This window comes from Monomorium pharaonis, chromosome 2, assembly GCF_013373865.1.
Source record: "Monomorium pharaonis isolate MP-MQ-018 chromosome 2, ASM1337386v2, whole genome shotgun sequence".
Lineage (NCBI taxonomy): Eukaryota > Metazoa > Arthropoda > Insecta > Hymenoptera > Formicidae > Monomorium > Monomorium pharaonis.
The window spans coordinates 9110338-9129435 of record NC_050468.1 but is presented as its reverse complement, the minus strand read 5'-3'; the positions used below and the strand labels follow the sequence as shown (position 1 = coordinate 9129435).

At 36.2% G+C, this 19098-nt stretch overlaps 2 protein-coding genes across 5 annotated transcripts in view; one reads left to right on the top strand and one right to left on the bottom strand.

Moving 5' to 3' along the window:
- LOC105834028 (tubulin polyglutamylase TTLL4) overlaps positions 1-19098 on the top strand; it is a 201703-nt gene that overhangs the window by 115173 nt on the left and 67432 nt on the right. The gene's annotated exons all lie outside the window — the stretch shown is intronic.
- Positions 1-19098, bottom strand: part of LOC114254323 (probable cytochrome P450 6g2) — a 19970-nt gene extending 872 nt beyond the window's left edge. The window contains exons 1-2 of the mRNA XM_036283026.1: positions 18782-19098; positions 14-118 (exon numbers count right to left, since the gene is read on the bottom strand). Coding sequence (XP_036138919.1) covers positions 14-118; positions 18782-19098 — 422 coding nt within the window. The remainder of the gene's footprint in view (positions 1-13; positions 119-18781) is intronic.

The following is a 19098-nucleotide window of genomic DNA, read 5'->3' as shown; positions in this document are numbered from 1 at the left end:
AACATATAATTACAGGGATTTAATAATGGCGTTTCTGACCGGTGCTGGGTTACGCCGTCTCAGGTCCTTTTTCTCTAGAACTGGCCAATCACAGTTATTTCTTTCTTTAGAAGGATGGCTGTGATTGGTCTTATGACGTCATTAATCGCTCCCGGAGTGATTAACTCAGGCCGGTCGAAAATGTTACAAGTCCCAAGACGATTTTATTCGACTTCGAGACTCAAATATTATTGAAAGTAATATTTATGTAATACAAGTAAAATAAAAATATTGTAGAGTAACATTGAAAGTAGATATCTACAAGTAATAAAAATTCAACAAAAATTGTAAATTAAATTAACATTTTAAGTTAATATTAATATTATATTACACAAAAAAAATGTTGCGGTAATATCACTACAATTTATAGTCATTTTTGGAACCAATTATATTTTTATGATTATTTGACAAGAAATTATAGTTTGTTTAAACTATATTAACGTTCTTATAATATTATAATTATAATATTATAAGAACGTCTATAAAACTAATTATATAATTGTCATAATTTATCAAAATAAAAATTTTGATATAGTGAGCTGTACTATAAAACAATTAATTATAAGTATTTACTATAAGCATATAATTATTAGTAATATTATAGTAATGATTACTATAAAATTGATATTTTTGACTATAATTATTTTACTATGAAATTATAGTTGCAAATATCACATTTTTTTCAATGTGCAAATTATAATAAATACATATTATATTATATTAATTTTGGTGCTATTAAATAGTACTAAAATATATCGTTTTTACTTGTACTAATCTGGCATATACCCAAAAAAGCATCCAGAGAAGCACTATCACCATAAAGATAACTATGATGAGTGTAAGATTGTCCAGCATGATGTATTAGTTTTCACTTTTATTGTAGTTGACTGACTCAATGAACAGTTTGCTGGCTTTATAACGATGTCTAGTCCATGTAATCAACAAAATCGATAACGTTAGTTCGATTTAATCAAGATTTCGGAATTATTTACAGATATGTCATAATACATTTCATGTTTAGGGTAATTACGATATTTAAGCCATGTGAGGATTTACATCGCAGAAGTTAGAAAAAATAGGAGTAAAGGTAATTTGGTTGCAGTCACTTCGTTATGTTTTTATGTTATATTAGTATTGTATTATAATGTCAGTTGTTTTTAATATTAACAGTTTTATTTTAATTTCAGTTTTGTTAATATTAATAAAATCGCCATGAATTGAGTTGATTCTTTAGTATAGTGAGTAGCACAACGATATTAAATTTATATATATTTTTCCACAGTATTTTACATTTAATGTGCAATTATAATTTATGTTAAAAACGAAAAAGAGAAAAAGGGAAGCAGGACAAGAGATATAATTAAATAACTAATATTACTAATATTAATATTTAAACTCAAAGAAGAGGTAAAGAATAGTCAAATGTAAAATAAAGAGAAAAAGAGTGTTCGGATTATCGACCGATTGATCTTACATAGTAGTACTGACTATCGGCGCCGTCGTTGCTGACAAGGGTTTGAGACAAAATTCGTATGCGAAAAGGAGAGACCTTCATTTGCGCACAGTACAATTGAAAATCCAGTCTAAATGTATCAACAGTCATAATGTACGAATATTCAAGATGCGCTTGATTGAACTGTGCGCAAAGGACGGTGTGCGAAAAAACCGTGCGCGATTGAACGGTGCGCGAAAAAACCGTGTCCAGTGTAACACGTTTATTTATTTAAATAAGTTCATAATATGTGTCCAAAAGCAACGGTGTTCAATTGAACGGTGTGCAATATAACGGTGTCCAAACGAACTGCGCACAAAAGACTTGTGTCCAATCGAACGGTGCGCAATGTTTTGTGTCTAATAGCACGGTGGGCAATTGCAACATGTCCAATTGTACTGCGCAAACAAACCTCTCTGCGAAAAGCGTGAGTCGATTTGAAGCTACGGATATGGCAACACGTATTGTCAAATATATATTAGAATAAAGTGAAACTACGCACTAGTTATCTCTGAGTAATTAATTTAGTGTTGTGCTTGTCTGAATTATCCGAATAATATTGGTTTTTTTACTGTACACATTAAATATTTCGAAATAATTTAATAGTCGTATCTATTGAAGTCATCGGTTCTCTACGATGCTAAAATTGGTTTTCTTACTGCACACATTTTATTTAAAAATATGTGATTTGTACTTATCTTGAATATACATGTAAGCCTAATAAGAGATAAAGATTATCTTTTATACAGGGTGTCCCATATCTGGTATAAAAGTCTTCATGGGAAGATAGACGGGATCAAAGTAGACATAAAGGTCCACCATAGTTGTTGGTTATTTCCAATGTATTAATTTTTCAAATTACGCGAATGAGAGCAATAACATTGATATATCATTCTATGTAATGCGTGTACGTTATCTGCAACAGTTGTACAACTAATTCATTTCAAGGGTTGAATGCTAATTAGTTAAAAAGATTAAAATTAAATAACAAAGTTAATACTTGTATCTTAATTTAGTTTATGTCAAATAATTTATTTTTTAATTTAAATTCTAATTTTTAATTTTTAAAAAATTACAAAATTCTAATTTGACATAAATAATGTTTTCTACAAAATTAACTTTTAATTTAACTTTTAATTTAATGTTAACACAACTATTGCCGAGAAATTTAGAAGTGAAATTGCGAAAAGAAGCTGTTCCTATAGATATAATTAAACTTTCATTTGGAAGATATATTTTATGTCATTAGAGAACATCGTTGTGTGCAGCAGATGTGCCAACGAGTGAACATACCTTACCGTATTGAAGGCGAAGATTTCTCTTGCAAAGAGAAAAAGGGAATGCTCGCAAGCAATATGCGTGTATCACGAATGTCCCTGCGTGCTGCTATTTCGTGATGTTATTTAATGTTCACGAAAAGCACACTCTCGCTGCGACTTCCGAGTTGATTTCCATAATGGAGAGAAACTCAAAAAGAAATGCATGTATAGGATTAATTAAAAATATGGACTCTTGATAAGTGCACTGAGTAATGGTCTTTGTATACAGTGATAGTGAGCGTTTCCTCGTTAAGGTATAATTGGACTTATTTAGTGGATCCGTTATCTCTCTCGATGTGAGATATTGGCCTGTATTCAGATCTCGCTTATAATAGTATTAGCGCGTTAACATTTTTATAAGCGCGTATTTTTTGAATACGACACATTGTAACCTTTTTTAATTAAAAAAATATTAACGCAAAAATTATTAAGAAATTAAATTTTAATTTCTTTCTTTATTCAATTAAGTGTGTGTGTGTGTGTGTGTGTGTGTGTGTGTGTGTGTATATAGCATATAAATTTTAATTTATTCGGAGAAACACGTTTTTCTTTCTTATAATTCGTTATTTTTTACAAAAACCTACATTTTATTATAGCACTATAAGGGAGCCGAATAAAATCGAAAAGCAGTAATAATTATTATCCTCTGGTGAATTTTACACAAACAATTAACAATAGTCACAATAGTGGTCACAATATAAATAAGCTTTATTTAACGCTGTTTCTAAAAATATATACTTATTCCAAAAAATTGATATGTATAGGTAGGAAATTGAATAATGTTACAATATATTATAGTAAACTATAAAATGTAAGTATAATGTAAGGTATAAAATTAATGATTTTGTAACGAATTTATATAAAAACGATTTATACAGTAATAAGTTTTTGTTACACTAAGTAGACATTGTTTCTAATGTATCAATCCCTTTTGACATACTTCCTATGACATCTTCCAAGTATACAATCTAGGCGTAGACTGTATGTTTTTAAGTGGCAAAACTTTATCTACAATTAATACTGAATCTTATTTGGCTCATATATCTTACATTATCCGCTTATTCGACTGATTAGAAGTGTATCTAATTTTTTTCTTTAACGTTATTTATGCAAAATTTACAGAGTTTCGAAAATCCAATGATACAAGAAATGGTAGTTGTCGTAAAATATTCAGACAAAGAATCGAAGGAACGCGCGAAACGATTTCTGCATTCTCTTCTTCTCCGGCAAAGAAATTGCGAGTATTCTGTAGAAGTATTGCAATAAAATGCTATTTTTATCATCACGGCGAAACGAGTGCTGGCGACAAAACGAGAAACTGATAAAGTCCGTTTCGATATTGACAGAGGATAAACGGCAATATCAGATATTCGCATTTGATCGTTTTCGAATCGCTTTCGCCGAACGCCAAGAACTCGATGTAAGAACGGAGATACACACACTACAGGTGCGCCGGCGGAGTCGGCGTTAATTTTTCTTCGAGGAGGGTGACGCATTTCACATGCATATAAACGAATCACGGATATGCCGTACCAGGCGAGCGGGTGTAACACCGGTGGATCCGACGGCGTTTATCAGTGCGAGTACACGGCCCGGCATCTGGCCGTCACGAACTGGCGTCCCGTCGCTTGTAAATGCGTTGACATCTGCGGATTTGCGATGCGTGCGTGTGCAATGCGACGCCGTTAACAGTTCAATGGTTGTTGCATTAAGGAGCGTGCGGATAAAGGGGTACACGTCCGCGTGTCTGTGTGAAGTTAGCACCGCATCTTTCAAAATTGTAAGTTTTATCAAGAGTACTATTTGCACCCCAAAGAGTACTAGAGTTCCTGATAGGTATTAGCAAGAGTACCGCCGAAATATTTAGAGAAATTGCAATTTGAAAATATGAGGTGCTAACTTCCCGTGGCACCGCAACATGAAAAATATATTGTTTTAAAGATCCTATCTTAAAGTACTCGAAAAGTACTACAGTTCCTGATACATTTTAACAATAGTACCAACCGCCAAATATTATAAAAAAATTATTGAAATTTGGAGATGGCACCGCAAAATGAAAAAAATATTGTTTTAATGATCCCATCTTAAAGTACTCAAAAAGTACTAGAGTTCCTGATACATTTTAACAATAGTACCAACCGCCAAATGTTTTTAAAAAATTATTGAAATTTGAGGATGGCACCGCAAAATTAAAAAATCATTCTTTTAATGATCCTATCTTAAAGTACTCGAAAAGTACTAGAGTTCCTAATATATTTTAATAATAGTACCAACTAATAAATACTGAAAAAAAAAATTTTTTAAGATTACAGCCTATCTTTCATAAAAGTGGCCGTAACTCCTTTGCCTTTAATTTCACAGCTTTGTGCCTTAATAACTTTCGAAAGTACTCGCTGGGGTGCCAAAAGTACTCTAATCAAAACCCGGAAATTGTAAAAAAATTTTATCTCTTTAAGGGACTGACTGTATCTAAAAGTGGCCGTAACTTTTTTGCGTCAAGTTTCACAGCTTTGTGCCTTAATAACTTTTGAAAGTACTCGCTGGGGTGCCAAAAGTACTCCAATCAAAACCCGGAAATTGTAAAAAAATTTCACCTCTCTGGAGGACTGACTGTATCTAAAAGTGACCGTAACTCCTTTGCGTCAAGTTTCACAGCTTTGTGCCTTAATGACTTTCGAAAGTACTCGCTGGGGTGCCAAAAGTACTCCAATCAAAACCCGGAAATTGTAAAAAAATTTTATCTCTTTAAGGGACTGACTGTATCTAAAAGTGGCCGTAACTTTTTTGCGTCAAGTTTCACAGCTTTGTGCCTTAATAACTTTTGAAAGTACTCGCTGGGGTGCCAAAAGTACTCTAATCAAAACCCGGAAATTGTAAAAAAATTTCACCTCTCTGGAGGACTGACTGTATCTAAAAGTGACCGTAACTCCTTTGCGTCAAGTTTCACAGCTTTGTGCCTTAATGACTTTCGAAAGTACTCGCTGGGGTGCCAAAAGTACTCCAATCAAAACTTGGAAATTGTAAAAAAATTTCACCTCTCTGGAGGACTGACTGTATCTAAAAGTGACCGTAACTCCTTTGCGTCAAGTTTCACAGCTTTGTGCCTTAATGACTTTCGAAAGTACTCGCTGGGGTGCCAAAAGTACTCCAATCAAAACCCGGAAATTGTAAAAAAATTTTATCTCTTTAAGGGACTGACTGTATCTAAAAGTGGCCGTAACTTTTTTGCGTCAAGTTTCACAGCTTTGTGCCTTAATAACTTTTGAAAGTACTCGCTGGGGTGCCAAAAGTACTCCAATCAAAACCCGGAAATTGTAAAAAAATTGCACCTCTCTGGAGGACTGACTGTATCTAAAAGTGACCGTAACTCCTTTGCGTCAAGTTTCACAGCTTTGTGCCTTAATGACTTTCGAAAGTACTCGCTGGGGTGCCAAAAGTACTTTAATCAAAACCCGGAAATTGTAAAAAAATTTTATCTCTTTAAGGGACTGACTGTATCTAAAAGTGGCCGTAACTTTTTTGCGTCAAGTTTCACAGCTTTGTGCCTTAATAACTTTTGAAAGTACTCGCTGGGGTGCCAAAAGTACTCTAATCAAAACCCGGAAATTGTAAAAAAATTTCACCTCTCTGGAGGACTGACTGTATCTAAAAGTGACCGTAACTCCTTTGCGTCAAGTTTCACAGCTTTGTGCCTTAATGACTTTCGAAAGTACTCGCTGGGGTGCCAAAAGTACTCCAATCAAAACTTGGAAATTGTAAAAAAATTTATATATATATATACATAAATACAAGTTTTTGGAAAAAATAGATTGATATATAACGTACAATTTGCCGGCCTTTTAAAGGTTGAGGTACAAAGCTATAAAATCAAAAACAAAAAAGTTACGGTCACTTTTAATTATGTTAAGTCCTCAAAAAAGATACAATTTTTTCACAATTTCCGGGTTCTGACTAAAGTACTTTTGGCACCCCAGCGAGTACTTTTGAAAGTTATTAAGGCACAAAACTGTGAAACTTGACGCAAAGGAGTTACGGCCACTTTTAGATACAGTCAGTCCTCCAAAGAGGTGAAATTTTTTTACAATTTCCGGGTTTTGATTGGAGTACTTTTGGCACCCCAGCGAGTACTTTCGAAAGTTATTAAGGCACAAAGCTGTGAAACTTGACGCAAAGGAGTTACGGTCACTTTTAGATACAGTTAGTCCTCCAGAGAGGTGAAATTTTTTTACAATTTCCGGGTTTTGATTGAAGTACTTTTGGCACCCCAGCGAGTACTTTCGAAAGTTATTAAGGCACAAAGCTGTGAAATTAAAGGCAAAGGAGTTACGGCCACTTTTATGAAAGATAGGCTGTAATCTTAAAAAAATTTTTTTTTCAGTATTTATTAGTTGGTACTATTATTAAAATATATCAGGAACTCTAGTACTTTTTGAGTACTTTAAGATAGGATCATTAAAAGAATGATTTTTTAATTTTGCGGTGCCATCCCCAAATTTCAATAATTTTTTTAAAACATTTGGCGGTTGGTACTATTGTTAAAATGTATCAGGAACTCTAGTACTTTTTGAGTACTTTAAGATGGGATCATTAAAACAATATTTTTTTCATTTTGCGGTGCCATCTCCAAATTTCAACAATTTTTTTATAATATTTGGCGGTTGGTACTATTGTTAAAATGTATCAGGAACTGTAGTACTTTTCGAGTACTTTAAGATAGGATCTTTAAAACAATATATTTTTCATGTTGCGGTGCCACGGGAAGTTAGCACCTCATATTTTCAAATTGCAATTTCTCTAAGTATTTCGGCGGTACTCTTGCTAATACCTATCAGGAACTCTAGTACTCTTTGGGGTGCAAATAGTACTCTTAATAAAACTTACGATTTTGAAAGATGCGGTGCTAACTTCACACAGGCCGTCCGCGTCTGAGGTTTCGCGAGACTCGATTTTTTTTTTTTTTTTTGCATAACGTCGCGGCCGAAACTCCCTTTACGCGCGTTTCGAGATACGAGCGAACGGAAATATCCCGACGGTATGGCGCGGATCGTCGTTACGTTGCACATATCTTGAAATTTTATACACCGCTACTCTTCCTCGGACGAAATTTAGTACATATTTTAGCATTTTCGAGTTTCGAGGTGATAGTTTTCGCCGCGAGATAAGCGCCGTTCGCGGGCTTTACAGCCGCGCGCGGGCTCGGCGATTTCGCGCGTGAAGTCGCTTAAAAATCTTTGTTCTTAAACTTTTAAAGCAAACGAGTAACCCCGTAATTTCGACGTGGCGATGTCCTCGGAAACGGGAACGTGGCCGGGCAAAACGCCTCGGAACACCTGTGTCCTTATTCTCGGATCCCCGGCATCCGTGACAGCCTTCATCAAAATCTGTTTGCCGGGCCTACCTGGCAAGATTTCCACCGTCGCGTACGCATCTTATTTGCATGCCGTGCGTCCGCCGGACGGTAACGCGGCAACCCCTCTATCTACACGCGTGATCGCGCGCACGCGAAGTCGTCCTTTCCTTTTCTTTTTCACGCGCGATCGCGAGAGGGACTTGCGCTCTCCCGGGACACGATAGACGCGCGGAGTGCATGCACTCACCGATTCTCGCACATCGCCACGCAGAATCGTCCGGTTATGCGTGTAGGCGCGTTCGCGGCTGTCACTCGCGTGTTGTACACGCCTTTCTCTCTTTCTCTCTCGATAGAACCCTTGCACGTGGTTGCATTAACCGGTTGCTTCACTATAAATAGCCGCGAGAGCGTAACATACTATTAAGCCGTTTCAGCGCGCGTGATATCTCTTGTATTTCTTTTCTTTCCCGTTTTCTTCCTTTTTTTTTGCGGGAAAGGAAGAGAGGGAGATTACCCACGGCCTTTACTTGTAATATGAATTCGATAAGACACCTGGCAAGGTTGCGCCTCTGATCGCGCTGCAGATAGCGTAATTGAACGAAATTATAAAGATTACCTATAGCAGATCTTAATTAATATTTAAAGTTGCGATCGCGCCGCGAACGGCGGTGATCCTGATGATCCTGGTCCTTTTTTAAGTCGCCGTGCGAATATCGTGTGAATATTATAATGTAGGGAAGGACACGTACGGCGTCCGCATTCTTGCATATTTTCCCGGACGGTAGCTATATTTGTAATTCTGCGTGTACTCGGGATAGAAGGAGCGCCGTAGCAGCGTATGATATATCGCGACGTTTCAATAGCGTATACGGACCCATAAATTTAATCGGCCGTACGAATTTGCATCTGCGCTCGACGCGATTAAACCTTGAGATTTTGCAATGAGGTATCATTACCTGATTTTGCAAGTAACCTGTGTCCTACAAAACGGTCCCGTTCTGAATCGTTATTAATGAGACGAGTTTCTTGCAAACGTGTGGAAAAAAAAATTTTTTGTACGACAAACGCGAAGATACGTTTGTATTTTGCATGTTGTCTTCTGTTCAACAGAGCATTTAACAAGCGCTCTGAACTTTAGAATATATTTAAGGACTGATTAGTTTTAATTGCAGTTAAAATCGTACATATAATTTCATGTATTCTCTTTAAATTTATTTATTGGTTGTTTTTCATATACAAAGAAATATCTCGTGTTAAAGCGATTACTCAATGTTTAGTTTTTTTTTCCTAATGATGATTATTATTACAAAGAATATTTTCTTGATAATAATTTCACAATACACACACATTCATTATTTGCTTAAAACAAGTATTGATATTTACTTAAAATAAATTTTTATGTACGCGCAGAAAAATACATACTGTAAATTGTATTGCTTGAATTAAGTAAATATTACTTATTTCAAATATTCATAAGTTTATTATAAATATTAAATTTATTCAAAAGTATTCTGAATTCTAGTGATTTAATAAAACATATATATTAAGTCGAAATAAAAATTCGATTTTCTTATTTTTATTTTTCTCTTTGATATACAATTTTGTAATATTCTTCGAGGAAATATGAATTTTTTAAATATATAAATTTTTTTTAAATTGTAATAAATATATTTTATGATAGTTATTGAAAAAGAGAGAACGAGAAAGAGAGAGAGAGAGTCTTTTACTAAAAGAAAAGAAATATATAAGCGAGTTTTTTAGCAGTAAAATTATATTCTAAACGTATTCTATTTTCTAAATTCATCGCATTTTATTTGAATGTACATATATATAATTATAATTATATATAGAATCCTGGGCGTAAAGCTGCAATGGTCGAATGAGACTAAAATTTTAACATATTAAATTTATGTATGCAGGTTGATGCTTATTTGTTGCAAGTGGCATTGAAAGAGCTGGCTGAAAAAAACTACTTTGCATCGATAAAGCAAGGGTCGATAATAAATTTTCATTAAATTCCGACGGTGTGGTATTACAGTCGATCCCGTACAATTATGGGGTACCGGAATTAAGGGAATATATTTAAACTCACGCGAATGAATATATCGAGCGCATTTCAAGGAAATCGAAATGCAGCTGGTCGCGCGTTAACCTTTCCCGGGATGATTTGAAAGCATTGATATTGCTTTCATCCCGGAATCGTTGAGTTTAAATTACCCATAGTACGTTTTAATTCTTAACTGGAGCATACACGTCTCGATTTATGCGACACAACCGGGGCTGCTGGGCAGTGCCCAAAAGGCCAGGCCTTAGGGCATATTTCATCACGTATATAAAAGGCTAACGAAATATTTATCGAAAAAAAAGATCTTGCATTGAACTTTCCCCGTTATCATCGCAATTACAAAACCACTTCCAATTTATTTTTATATTGCCCGCATAATTTTTGTCTCTTTTTCGTCTTGTCTCTTCCGTCTGTCGCGTCGTAAAATTGATTTCGAGATTTTTTGCCGTTTCCAAGACGAACGCCACGCGCCAATCATCGACGTCGGCGATCGAGTCGAGATCCTCGGGCTCGAAATTAATTGAGGGGCGCGAAATTAGATCCGGCATTAATTCTCGGCAGTCGTAAAAACGGAGCAGGCGCGGGGATAATTTTGCTGGGGTAATTTCGAGGGAAATTACAACTCCGGCGCTAACAGTCTATACAACGGTTAATCTGTAACGAGGGTAATTATGGAACTGCGTGAAATCGCGCCGGCTCAGCGGGATCCATCGAACCCCGATCATATAATGACCGATAATAATTTCGCTTATTCCTGATCCTTTCGCGCCGGGATCCTGCTATCTGCAATCTTGACCAGCCAGCAATAAAGCTCGCCATCATTTCCTGCGCTTCTTTCGCGATTTCTTTCCCTTCTGCGCGCGCAAAATTTAATCTCTCTCTTCCTTCCACTTCTCTCTCTCTCTCTCGTAAAACGCACTCTCCGTCTTGCCGCAACCCTCTTTTAAACGAAATCACCCTTTTTCGACCTCCGTGCGATGCATGGACTTGTTCTTCTTGAAATGAAACATACGTTCCCTTTCAATCTCCTTTTACTTTAAATAAAACTGTCCTTCTCTCTCAGCTTTTTTTTATCCCTTATACGAGATACATTCTTCTTCAAACAAAACACATACGGTCTTTCTCGATCTACCCTCCATTCCCCGCCCACCTCTTTCCTCTTTACGAGAGATACTTTCTCGCTCCGTCTTTATCCGTCTTAAGCCCTTCCCGTCCTTCCAGCGGACGTGCGTTCTTTTTCTTTTCTACCCGATCGTCAACCCCCTCACTCTTTCCCTTCGAGCCTTCCCTCACGCACGCCCACCGCGGCCGTGACCACGTGTTCTACACGCGCGTACGCGTGCGTGCGTCCGCGCGCGCGCGTTCATGCGTGTGCGTGCAAAGGTTCCGAGGTTCTCCACGGAGTCGGTCGAGTCACACCTGCTCCTTTTTCCCACGAGATCGCTTTGCTCCCCAGCCTCCACGTGCATCTCGGCGATCCTCGGTAGTCTCCGTTCCTGGTCGACGTGCGCAACGCCACTACACTACGCCCAAGCGGGATTGGTCGCGATGATTTTACCTCTGCCTCTCTCTCTCTCTCTCTCTCTCTCTCTCTCTTTTTCTCTCTCTTGCATCTCCCCCGCGTCGCCGTATTAAAAAGTAATTAAACGCGCAATCAGTTTCTTTATATTCGACTTCGCGCCGATTGTTTTCGGAAAAGGCGGGAATTGGTTCACAAATCTGTGCTCTTCTGGATGGATCTGGCAAACGTAAATTTCATTCTTGTTGCAGAATGACGCGTTTGCAAATGTCTTAGACTTTTATATCACTTATTTATCATCTTAATACGCGTAGAAAAAAGTGCGTATAATTTCAATGGACAAGATTAATTTATTGCTCATTATTTTTCTAACGATTTCTATGTCACATATAATTTATTAACGTGTATAAATCATTTGTATGTAACTTAGTTTTTAATAGTATATAAAAATAATTTATATATGAAAAAATATATGATCCCGTCGCATTAGGTTGCCATTAACGTATTTCTCTCAGCGGGGCGTCCTATTAATAAGGTAGAAAATATGATTTTCATAGCGAATCAATTAAAACTTCGAGGCTGTAAAAGTCTTTGCGTTACAAACTATGAAGTATATGGTACACGTAATTATTGCTTTCTCTAGACATAATTCTACTTAAGAAAATCGATGATATTGACTTTATCAGAGAGTTTAATCAATTTCCGATTTTATTAGAATTTCAAGAGAAAATGTTTCACGATGCGTGGGTTTTGCTGTAATTTTTAAAAAATTTAGTTAAATATAGTTCAGCAAATAATTTTTTGTTAAACATCAAAATAATTACATAGGACGCTCAAACTATCAGACTAAAATTTTTTGTAGAATTGTTTCAACATCTTATATAATTATTTTGATGATCCAAAATTATATTTATCTAGTTAAATTTTTAGCCTTTTATTTTAAAAGTGTTCTTTTAAATATGAACATAGACTTAATTGCATTTGTGAGTCTGTTTTTTCTCGAACACACAGTGAAAAAAGTTATTGATTTGACTATATTACAAAGATTTAACTAACTACATAAAATACTTGAATTTTAATTCAAATATTTATATATTTAACTTAAATATATAACTTAAATATATAAATACTCGAACTAAACTAAATTAATAAAATAGAATTAAATTGAAAAATTTAGTGAAATTAACCATTTTTTTCTTAGTGCAGCAGATGAGAAAATCTCGTCAAATCTCTCCCGAATTTATGACTCTCTTATTGTATATGCAAAATAAAAAAATATGCTGCGAGAATGCAGCGGAGGCAAATTATCAAGTTTATTGCAGCGTAAAATCCGCGATCGATTACTGTCGCGGGGATAACGTAACAACTCACCCGCTTAAAGTGCAATGACGCGTATTTCACGTGACACGCCGCTTTCGCATTCGTGAAATTCGGCGCGAAGAAGTGCAGCACATTAAGTCGATTAACGAGCTTGCGCAACCCGTGCATCTATCTACATTTCAGATTTCAGAGCACGAAATTGTGACTTGACCGCCCGTTTTTATCTGTCTTACTTCGCATCATGGTTTATATGTACCGCAGGCGGATGTTTATCGAAGCCACCACATCGTCCCCCTCGTGAATTTTAACGAGTACCGTGTAACCCGCGTGATACGCGGAGTAAATTTACGCGCCGCGATGCAACGATTGCGATGATTATTGACGTCGCCCGCCGAAATGGCTTGTCGGCCGGTCTTAATGCCACTGCAAGCGGAATGAGCCATCTCGATGGACCCCGGTGGCATGAAATTGTCGAATCGATTCGCGTCGATGCACGAAATATGTGCTTGTAAGAACGTAAAATAAACCGAGTCGCGAATGCGAAATCCCAAAGTGCTACATGCAAAATTTAAAAAAAGTAATAGACGCATATCCATTATATATATTTAGTAGTTGTATTAAAGCAATCGTGAACAATGGAATTAAAACAACAAATAAATCAATAAATGATTAGTCGCATATATTTATTGGTTTACTATTACAAGGAAATATTTTTGAGAGAGAGAGAGAAATTGTGTTAATGGAAGAAAAGTATAAAAATAATCGTACTTTTTAATTTCTGTTGAAGATTTTCTTGATTTCTAATTCCTGATTTATTTTTCTTTTTTGAAGTATACGCAAGTATTCTGAATTATCTGACACTTCAGATAAATGTAAAATATTTTATTTTATAGTTTATTAATTTAAAATTTATTTTTCTTGTGATATTGCGTCTTTACGCAAAAGTGTGTTTCTTAGATTTACATAATATTTAAAATTTACATATGTTCCCTAAATCAGAAAATCAATCTTATTAATTCTACTCTATATATTCGATAAAAAATTGATTTTTTTATAAAATTCGTTTCTTTTTAGTTGCAAGTCATTAAATAAGGGAAAATTTTCAGAATTGCATCACCTTATTTAACAAATCAACCACTGTATATAGTTTCTTGAGAATTGTATAGTACTATCATGATGCTTTATTACAGTCGTTAGACATAGTGGAAACTTTGTTGTTTTATAGAAAAATTGAGATATTATAGCTGTTTTTGATACATGTGTAGTTAAATTGCAGAAAGAGTAAGATAAGTGATCTAAACTTTGATAAATTGTAATGCTCACAATATTGTTAAAATTAGATTAATTTCGACGACCTTCTCCTACGAGTCGTAGTGTGCTTGATTTATATTTTTTATATATATTATTACCTGCATAGCAATTAGTCAAATTTTATGACATTTCAGTCACCGCTAGTTTTCTGTTAACTATATTGTTTTCAGCAATTGGCAGGAATCTTAATTTCTGTTGAATTTTAATAAATCGCACAATTTTCTCAATACTCTGTTCAAATTTTTAATTACTGTTTGCTACATTTAATTGAACTTGGTCAAAGATGAATACCAATTAACATTTTTTAAGTCACCACTTGTTTTTTTTTGAAGGCGCCAAATGTAGTAAAATTGTGTTATATGTTTTATTATCAGATATATCACAAGTAACATATTACAAATTATCAGGCAACTTATTGACAATGCTGTCGAACTTTCATTGCTTTCGTGGTGTTTTTTTCCATTTTTTAATATCCGCGATTTTTTCAGTTTCGCGTAAATAAGTGCACTGGGCCGAACCTCGTTACGTGTAGACCAAATAACAACCGATCTTTATCGCACCAATGACATGAAAGAGTGTATCGTCATTTGTTCCGATATACTTTCCAAGCGACATTTTTTTTAATGATTCATTCTTAACGATGGCAACCTTGACGGTTCAGCATACATTCAGAAACGTATGGGTACGTCCTTCGCCGAGAAATTTACGCCAACAATTAAATTCCACCTTGAGAGTCGAGAACGCGTCCCGCACCTGATGCCCCCTTGTTAAACGGCCCCTCCCTCCGTGTCCGTACCTCTCGGTGGCCTTGACCTCGCCCCGTCCTTTCGTCCATCCCTGTTGTCGTACCTTGTGCCTTGTACGAGAGACGTTTGCGAAAGAAATCAAGAGAATTTTGCGCTCACATCGTATTATTGTGAGCGTCGCTGGTAAGGGGAGTGAAGAGGCGCGGGGAAGGAAGAAGGTGAAGGGGAGAACCGAGAGTGCGAAATGAATACGCACCTGTGCGTAAAGTGGACATTTAAGAATAAGCAAACATAAGACATAACGGACAACGCGATACATGAGTTTTTTTCTCTTTCTCTCTCTGTTTGTGCATTGCTGCATAAGGATTTTTTCATTATTATCTTATTTTATATTATTCTGCACGAAAATTTGAGGGTGACATGTTGATCGGGATTTATATCAAACGACATTACTTATACACAATATCTCCCTATAACTGTGAGCAAACATGAACAGTGGCCGTGATTAATTCTTGATTAATTATTATAGGAAAGACATGTAATTTTTTCTTTATATATTGCTATAAGCAATTAACAAAATAAAATAACATAGGTTAATATTATTTTATAATAATTTTATTTTTAACATTATATTTAACACAATAATTAGTCTTTTATTATTATTGTGGAAAATATTGTATTAACGATTTCATGCACATGAACTATATTTTATTCTTTTTTGTTTTTGTCTATCTCCCTCGATTACATTTTCAATTCTGAGTGAAATCTTTCGCAAATTCTGGACCATTGCTGCATCTTTCAGCATCCACCTTCTTCTTGTTTACTTCTGTTTATGTTATATACATATAGAGAGAACCTTCGCCGCCGCCATCGCTATTGTCTCGTCACCTATCACCGGCGTTTCATCCGCGTTTATGATTCACCATTTTGGGCCTGGTGAGCAGGCCCGCGGGGTTATCGACCGGCTCGCTCTCGATCGGGACCGATCGACTTTACACGTGCAATACTTTCTGATTACTTTATATACATTGCTGCTCGCGCGCGAAGTGGGGCCGCCGTCGTACCTCGGGATCCTGGACAGGGGCTCTACTTCGAAGGGACGAGGAGGGAGAGAATGGGCCCACCGAGGGGGCCCGTAGGGGGAATTGTGCCCCCACAAGTGGCTCCCCGGTAGCGCCGTCGCGCACCTGCCGCTTATTCCCACGCCGAGACTCACGTTCGCCTCATCTTTCCTCTGTTCGTCTTGCCTCCCCAAACCCCTCCCCCCTCCCCTCCTTTCCCCGCTCCGCCTTTGACCCTCTCACCACCGACGGCACACGTGTGCACCGCGAGTGCGGGGCAGGGGGCCAGGCACGCTTATTTATTTTTAGATATTTTTGGTCCGCTACGAGAGAGGATACACCCTACGTGCACACGATCCTCGACGAACACGACTTGTCGATATCCGAAGAGTGTCACGGGACAGCGGTGGAAGAGTGGAAAAACACTCAATGCTGGACCGACTAATCGTGATGGATCGTCCAGAGAATGAACGAATATCTGTTAAAGATATCTTTCTTCCAAAATATATGAAGAAAGATTTCTCACTGATTATTATCCTCTGTATAATTGTACGTCATTTATTGAATGCCAATCTGTTTATTGATTTGTTTTTTTTTAATCTTTAATGACTCGATTTTGAGAACATTACAATATGCATATATACATCTTTGTAGCTACTTTATATAATTAACATGTCCGTATATGCCGAGAATATTATATTTTAATTGCGATAATAAAATGATAAATATTACACATGCTTGCCTCAATTATAATAATAACCATAAATGCAGTTTTCGCTTGTCTTAACATGATATAATACATATCGTTTCTCTTGCGAGAAATTTCAATGTTCCTTTTTGATGGTGAAATCCAATCCTTCGGTGATGTTTCGCCGCAGTCGTGTAACAGAAAAATCATGTCATCTGAGGTGTCGAGTCTCGGCGAAAGCATCGAGGTATATTTTATAAGGCATATAAGCTAAATAAAATACGTTTCTCTCTCTCTCTCTCTCTCTCTCTCTCTCTCTCTCTCTCTCTCTCTCTCTCTCTCTCTCTCCTTTTCTCTCCCTTTCTCTTTTAATTCGATATGCAATGCATATATTATATAATCTTCTATTAGTCTCTGCAAACATTAGTTCTTATAAATAATTATTAACTGTTACATTTATCAATTTCTTAACAAAAATCAGCTTAACCAAGAGAGAGAGAGAGAGACAGACAGAGAAAAATTAAAGAAAGAAGTTAATCAAGTAAATTTCAAGTTTGATAATTTAATCTGTATTTATATAAATTTTAATCGTTTTGCATTTTATTACAATATAATTATAATTATGGATGTTAAAAACGTCTTAAATAAAAAAAAATACATAAAATAATATTTATACTAAAATAATGATTTAACTCTTTAATATTGTTTAACTTTTTATATATTATTATAATAAAATTTTTGTTTGTTTATTAGACGCAACTTTACAGCTATTCACTGATACACAAGTGATTCTTCTCTTTCTCTCCCTCTTCCTTTTTTTAAATAAAGCGCACACAATTCGTTGGCGCGGAGTAGGGAAAATCAGGTATAACCCTCGGGTGCCATTGTCGTCTGTTAACGCCATGTGAGGGTAGCACGTCGGGACAAGTGGCATTGTGTGCTTTCGGGGGCCTACAGTGTACAGGTGCACCGCGTAAAGTGCATAATGTAAAACGATGAACGAGGGAAGAGAAGACACGGGAGAATATGGGCGGGATCAACGCGGAACAAAATTAGGGCCCCTTTTACAACGAGAGAAAGTGAATGGCAGGGGTTGTTGCTTTCGAAACTGCGAAACGGATTTTTGTCTCGATATTGGTGACACACCAAGGAAACGAAACGTGTTTTGCGATCGCTTTTTAAAGAATATAAATACTCACGCCACACTTCGTGAAATTTGAATATTACCGTATTTGTCGTTAAAACCAAATTTAATTAAATTATCATCAAATAGTGCGTTAATTTTTTTATATTCTTATGCTTAAACAAATTATATTTGACAATTTTGATTATAAATTTATAATCAACGAATGGTTATGTGCAAGTGATTATATAAATTATATAAGCAGAGTATTACTTTTTTAAAATCTATAATTATAAATTTTGCATATAGAGCATTAATACGCGAGTGATTTTTATAGATATTGATCGCATTAATTGAAAACAAATCTGTAAGTGAAATTGCTTTATCATATATTTTTTATTATTTACTATTTTATTGTATTATTTACTATTTTAGCTCGAAAGTACTTAAAAAATGCCATTTTTGCACCTTTAAGTCCAATTTGAAAAAATATATAACATAATAAGGATAATTTTATTTGCGGATTTATTTTCAGCGACAAAAAATTTATAAAAATTGATTAGTCCAATTCGTAGTCTATTTTTCATGTTGAACAATGTAGCCGAAGCATGTACTGAGGATTTTTTTTTACTCAAGGCGGTGAACTATTGCGAGAGCGCAATTGAGGCCCCGAGAAATGGGCCCTGATCACCGCCATATCGCGATTGGTTGAAACGAAACAAGAGAGGTTCGCGTCAAGGGATCATACCACACCTCTGCGATCGTCCCTTCGTTGGGATTGGCCAGTCGCTCGGAATCTTTCAGGCCTCTCGTCCATCTTTTTGCCCCTCTTTTTTCCTCCTCGGGCCCCTTGCCGCTCTCCTTCTTGTCCCCTTTCTCCCTACCACACACTGGACCTTTGTTTTCTATTTGTTCGACTTTGAGACGCATTGGGGCTTGAGCTTCACGTTGCACGACTCCGGTCCCTTTCTCTTTTCTCGCGTTCATCTTCATCATTATTATCACCGTCATTCGTGTTTCTATTTTTATCTCTGGCCGCCGTTTCGCCGTCTGCGCTCGGCGCAT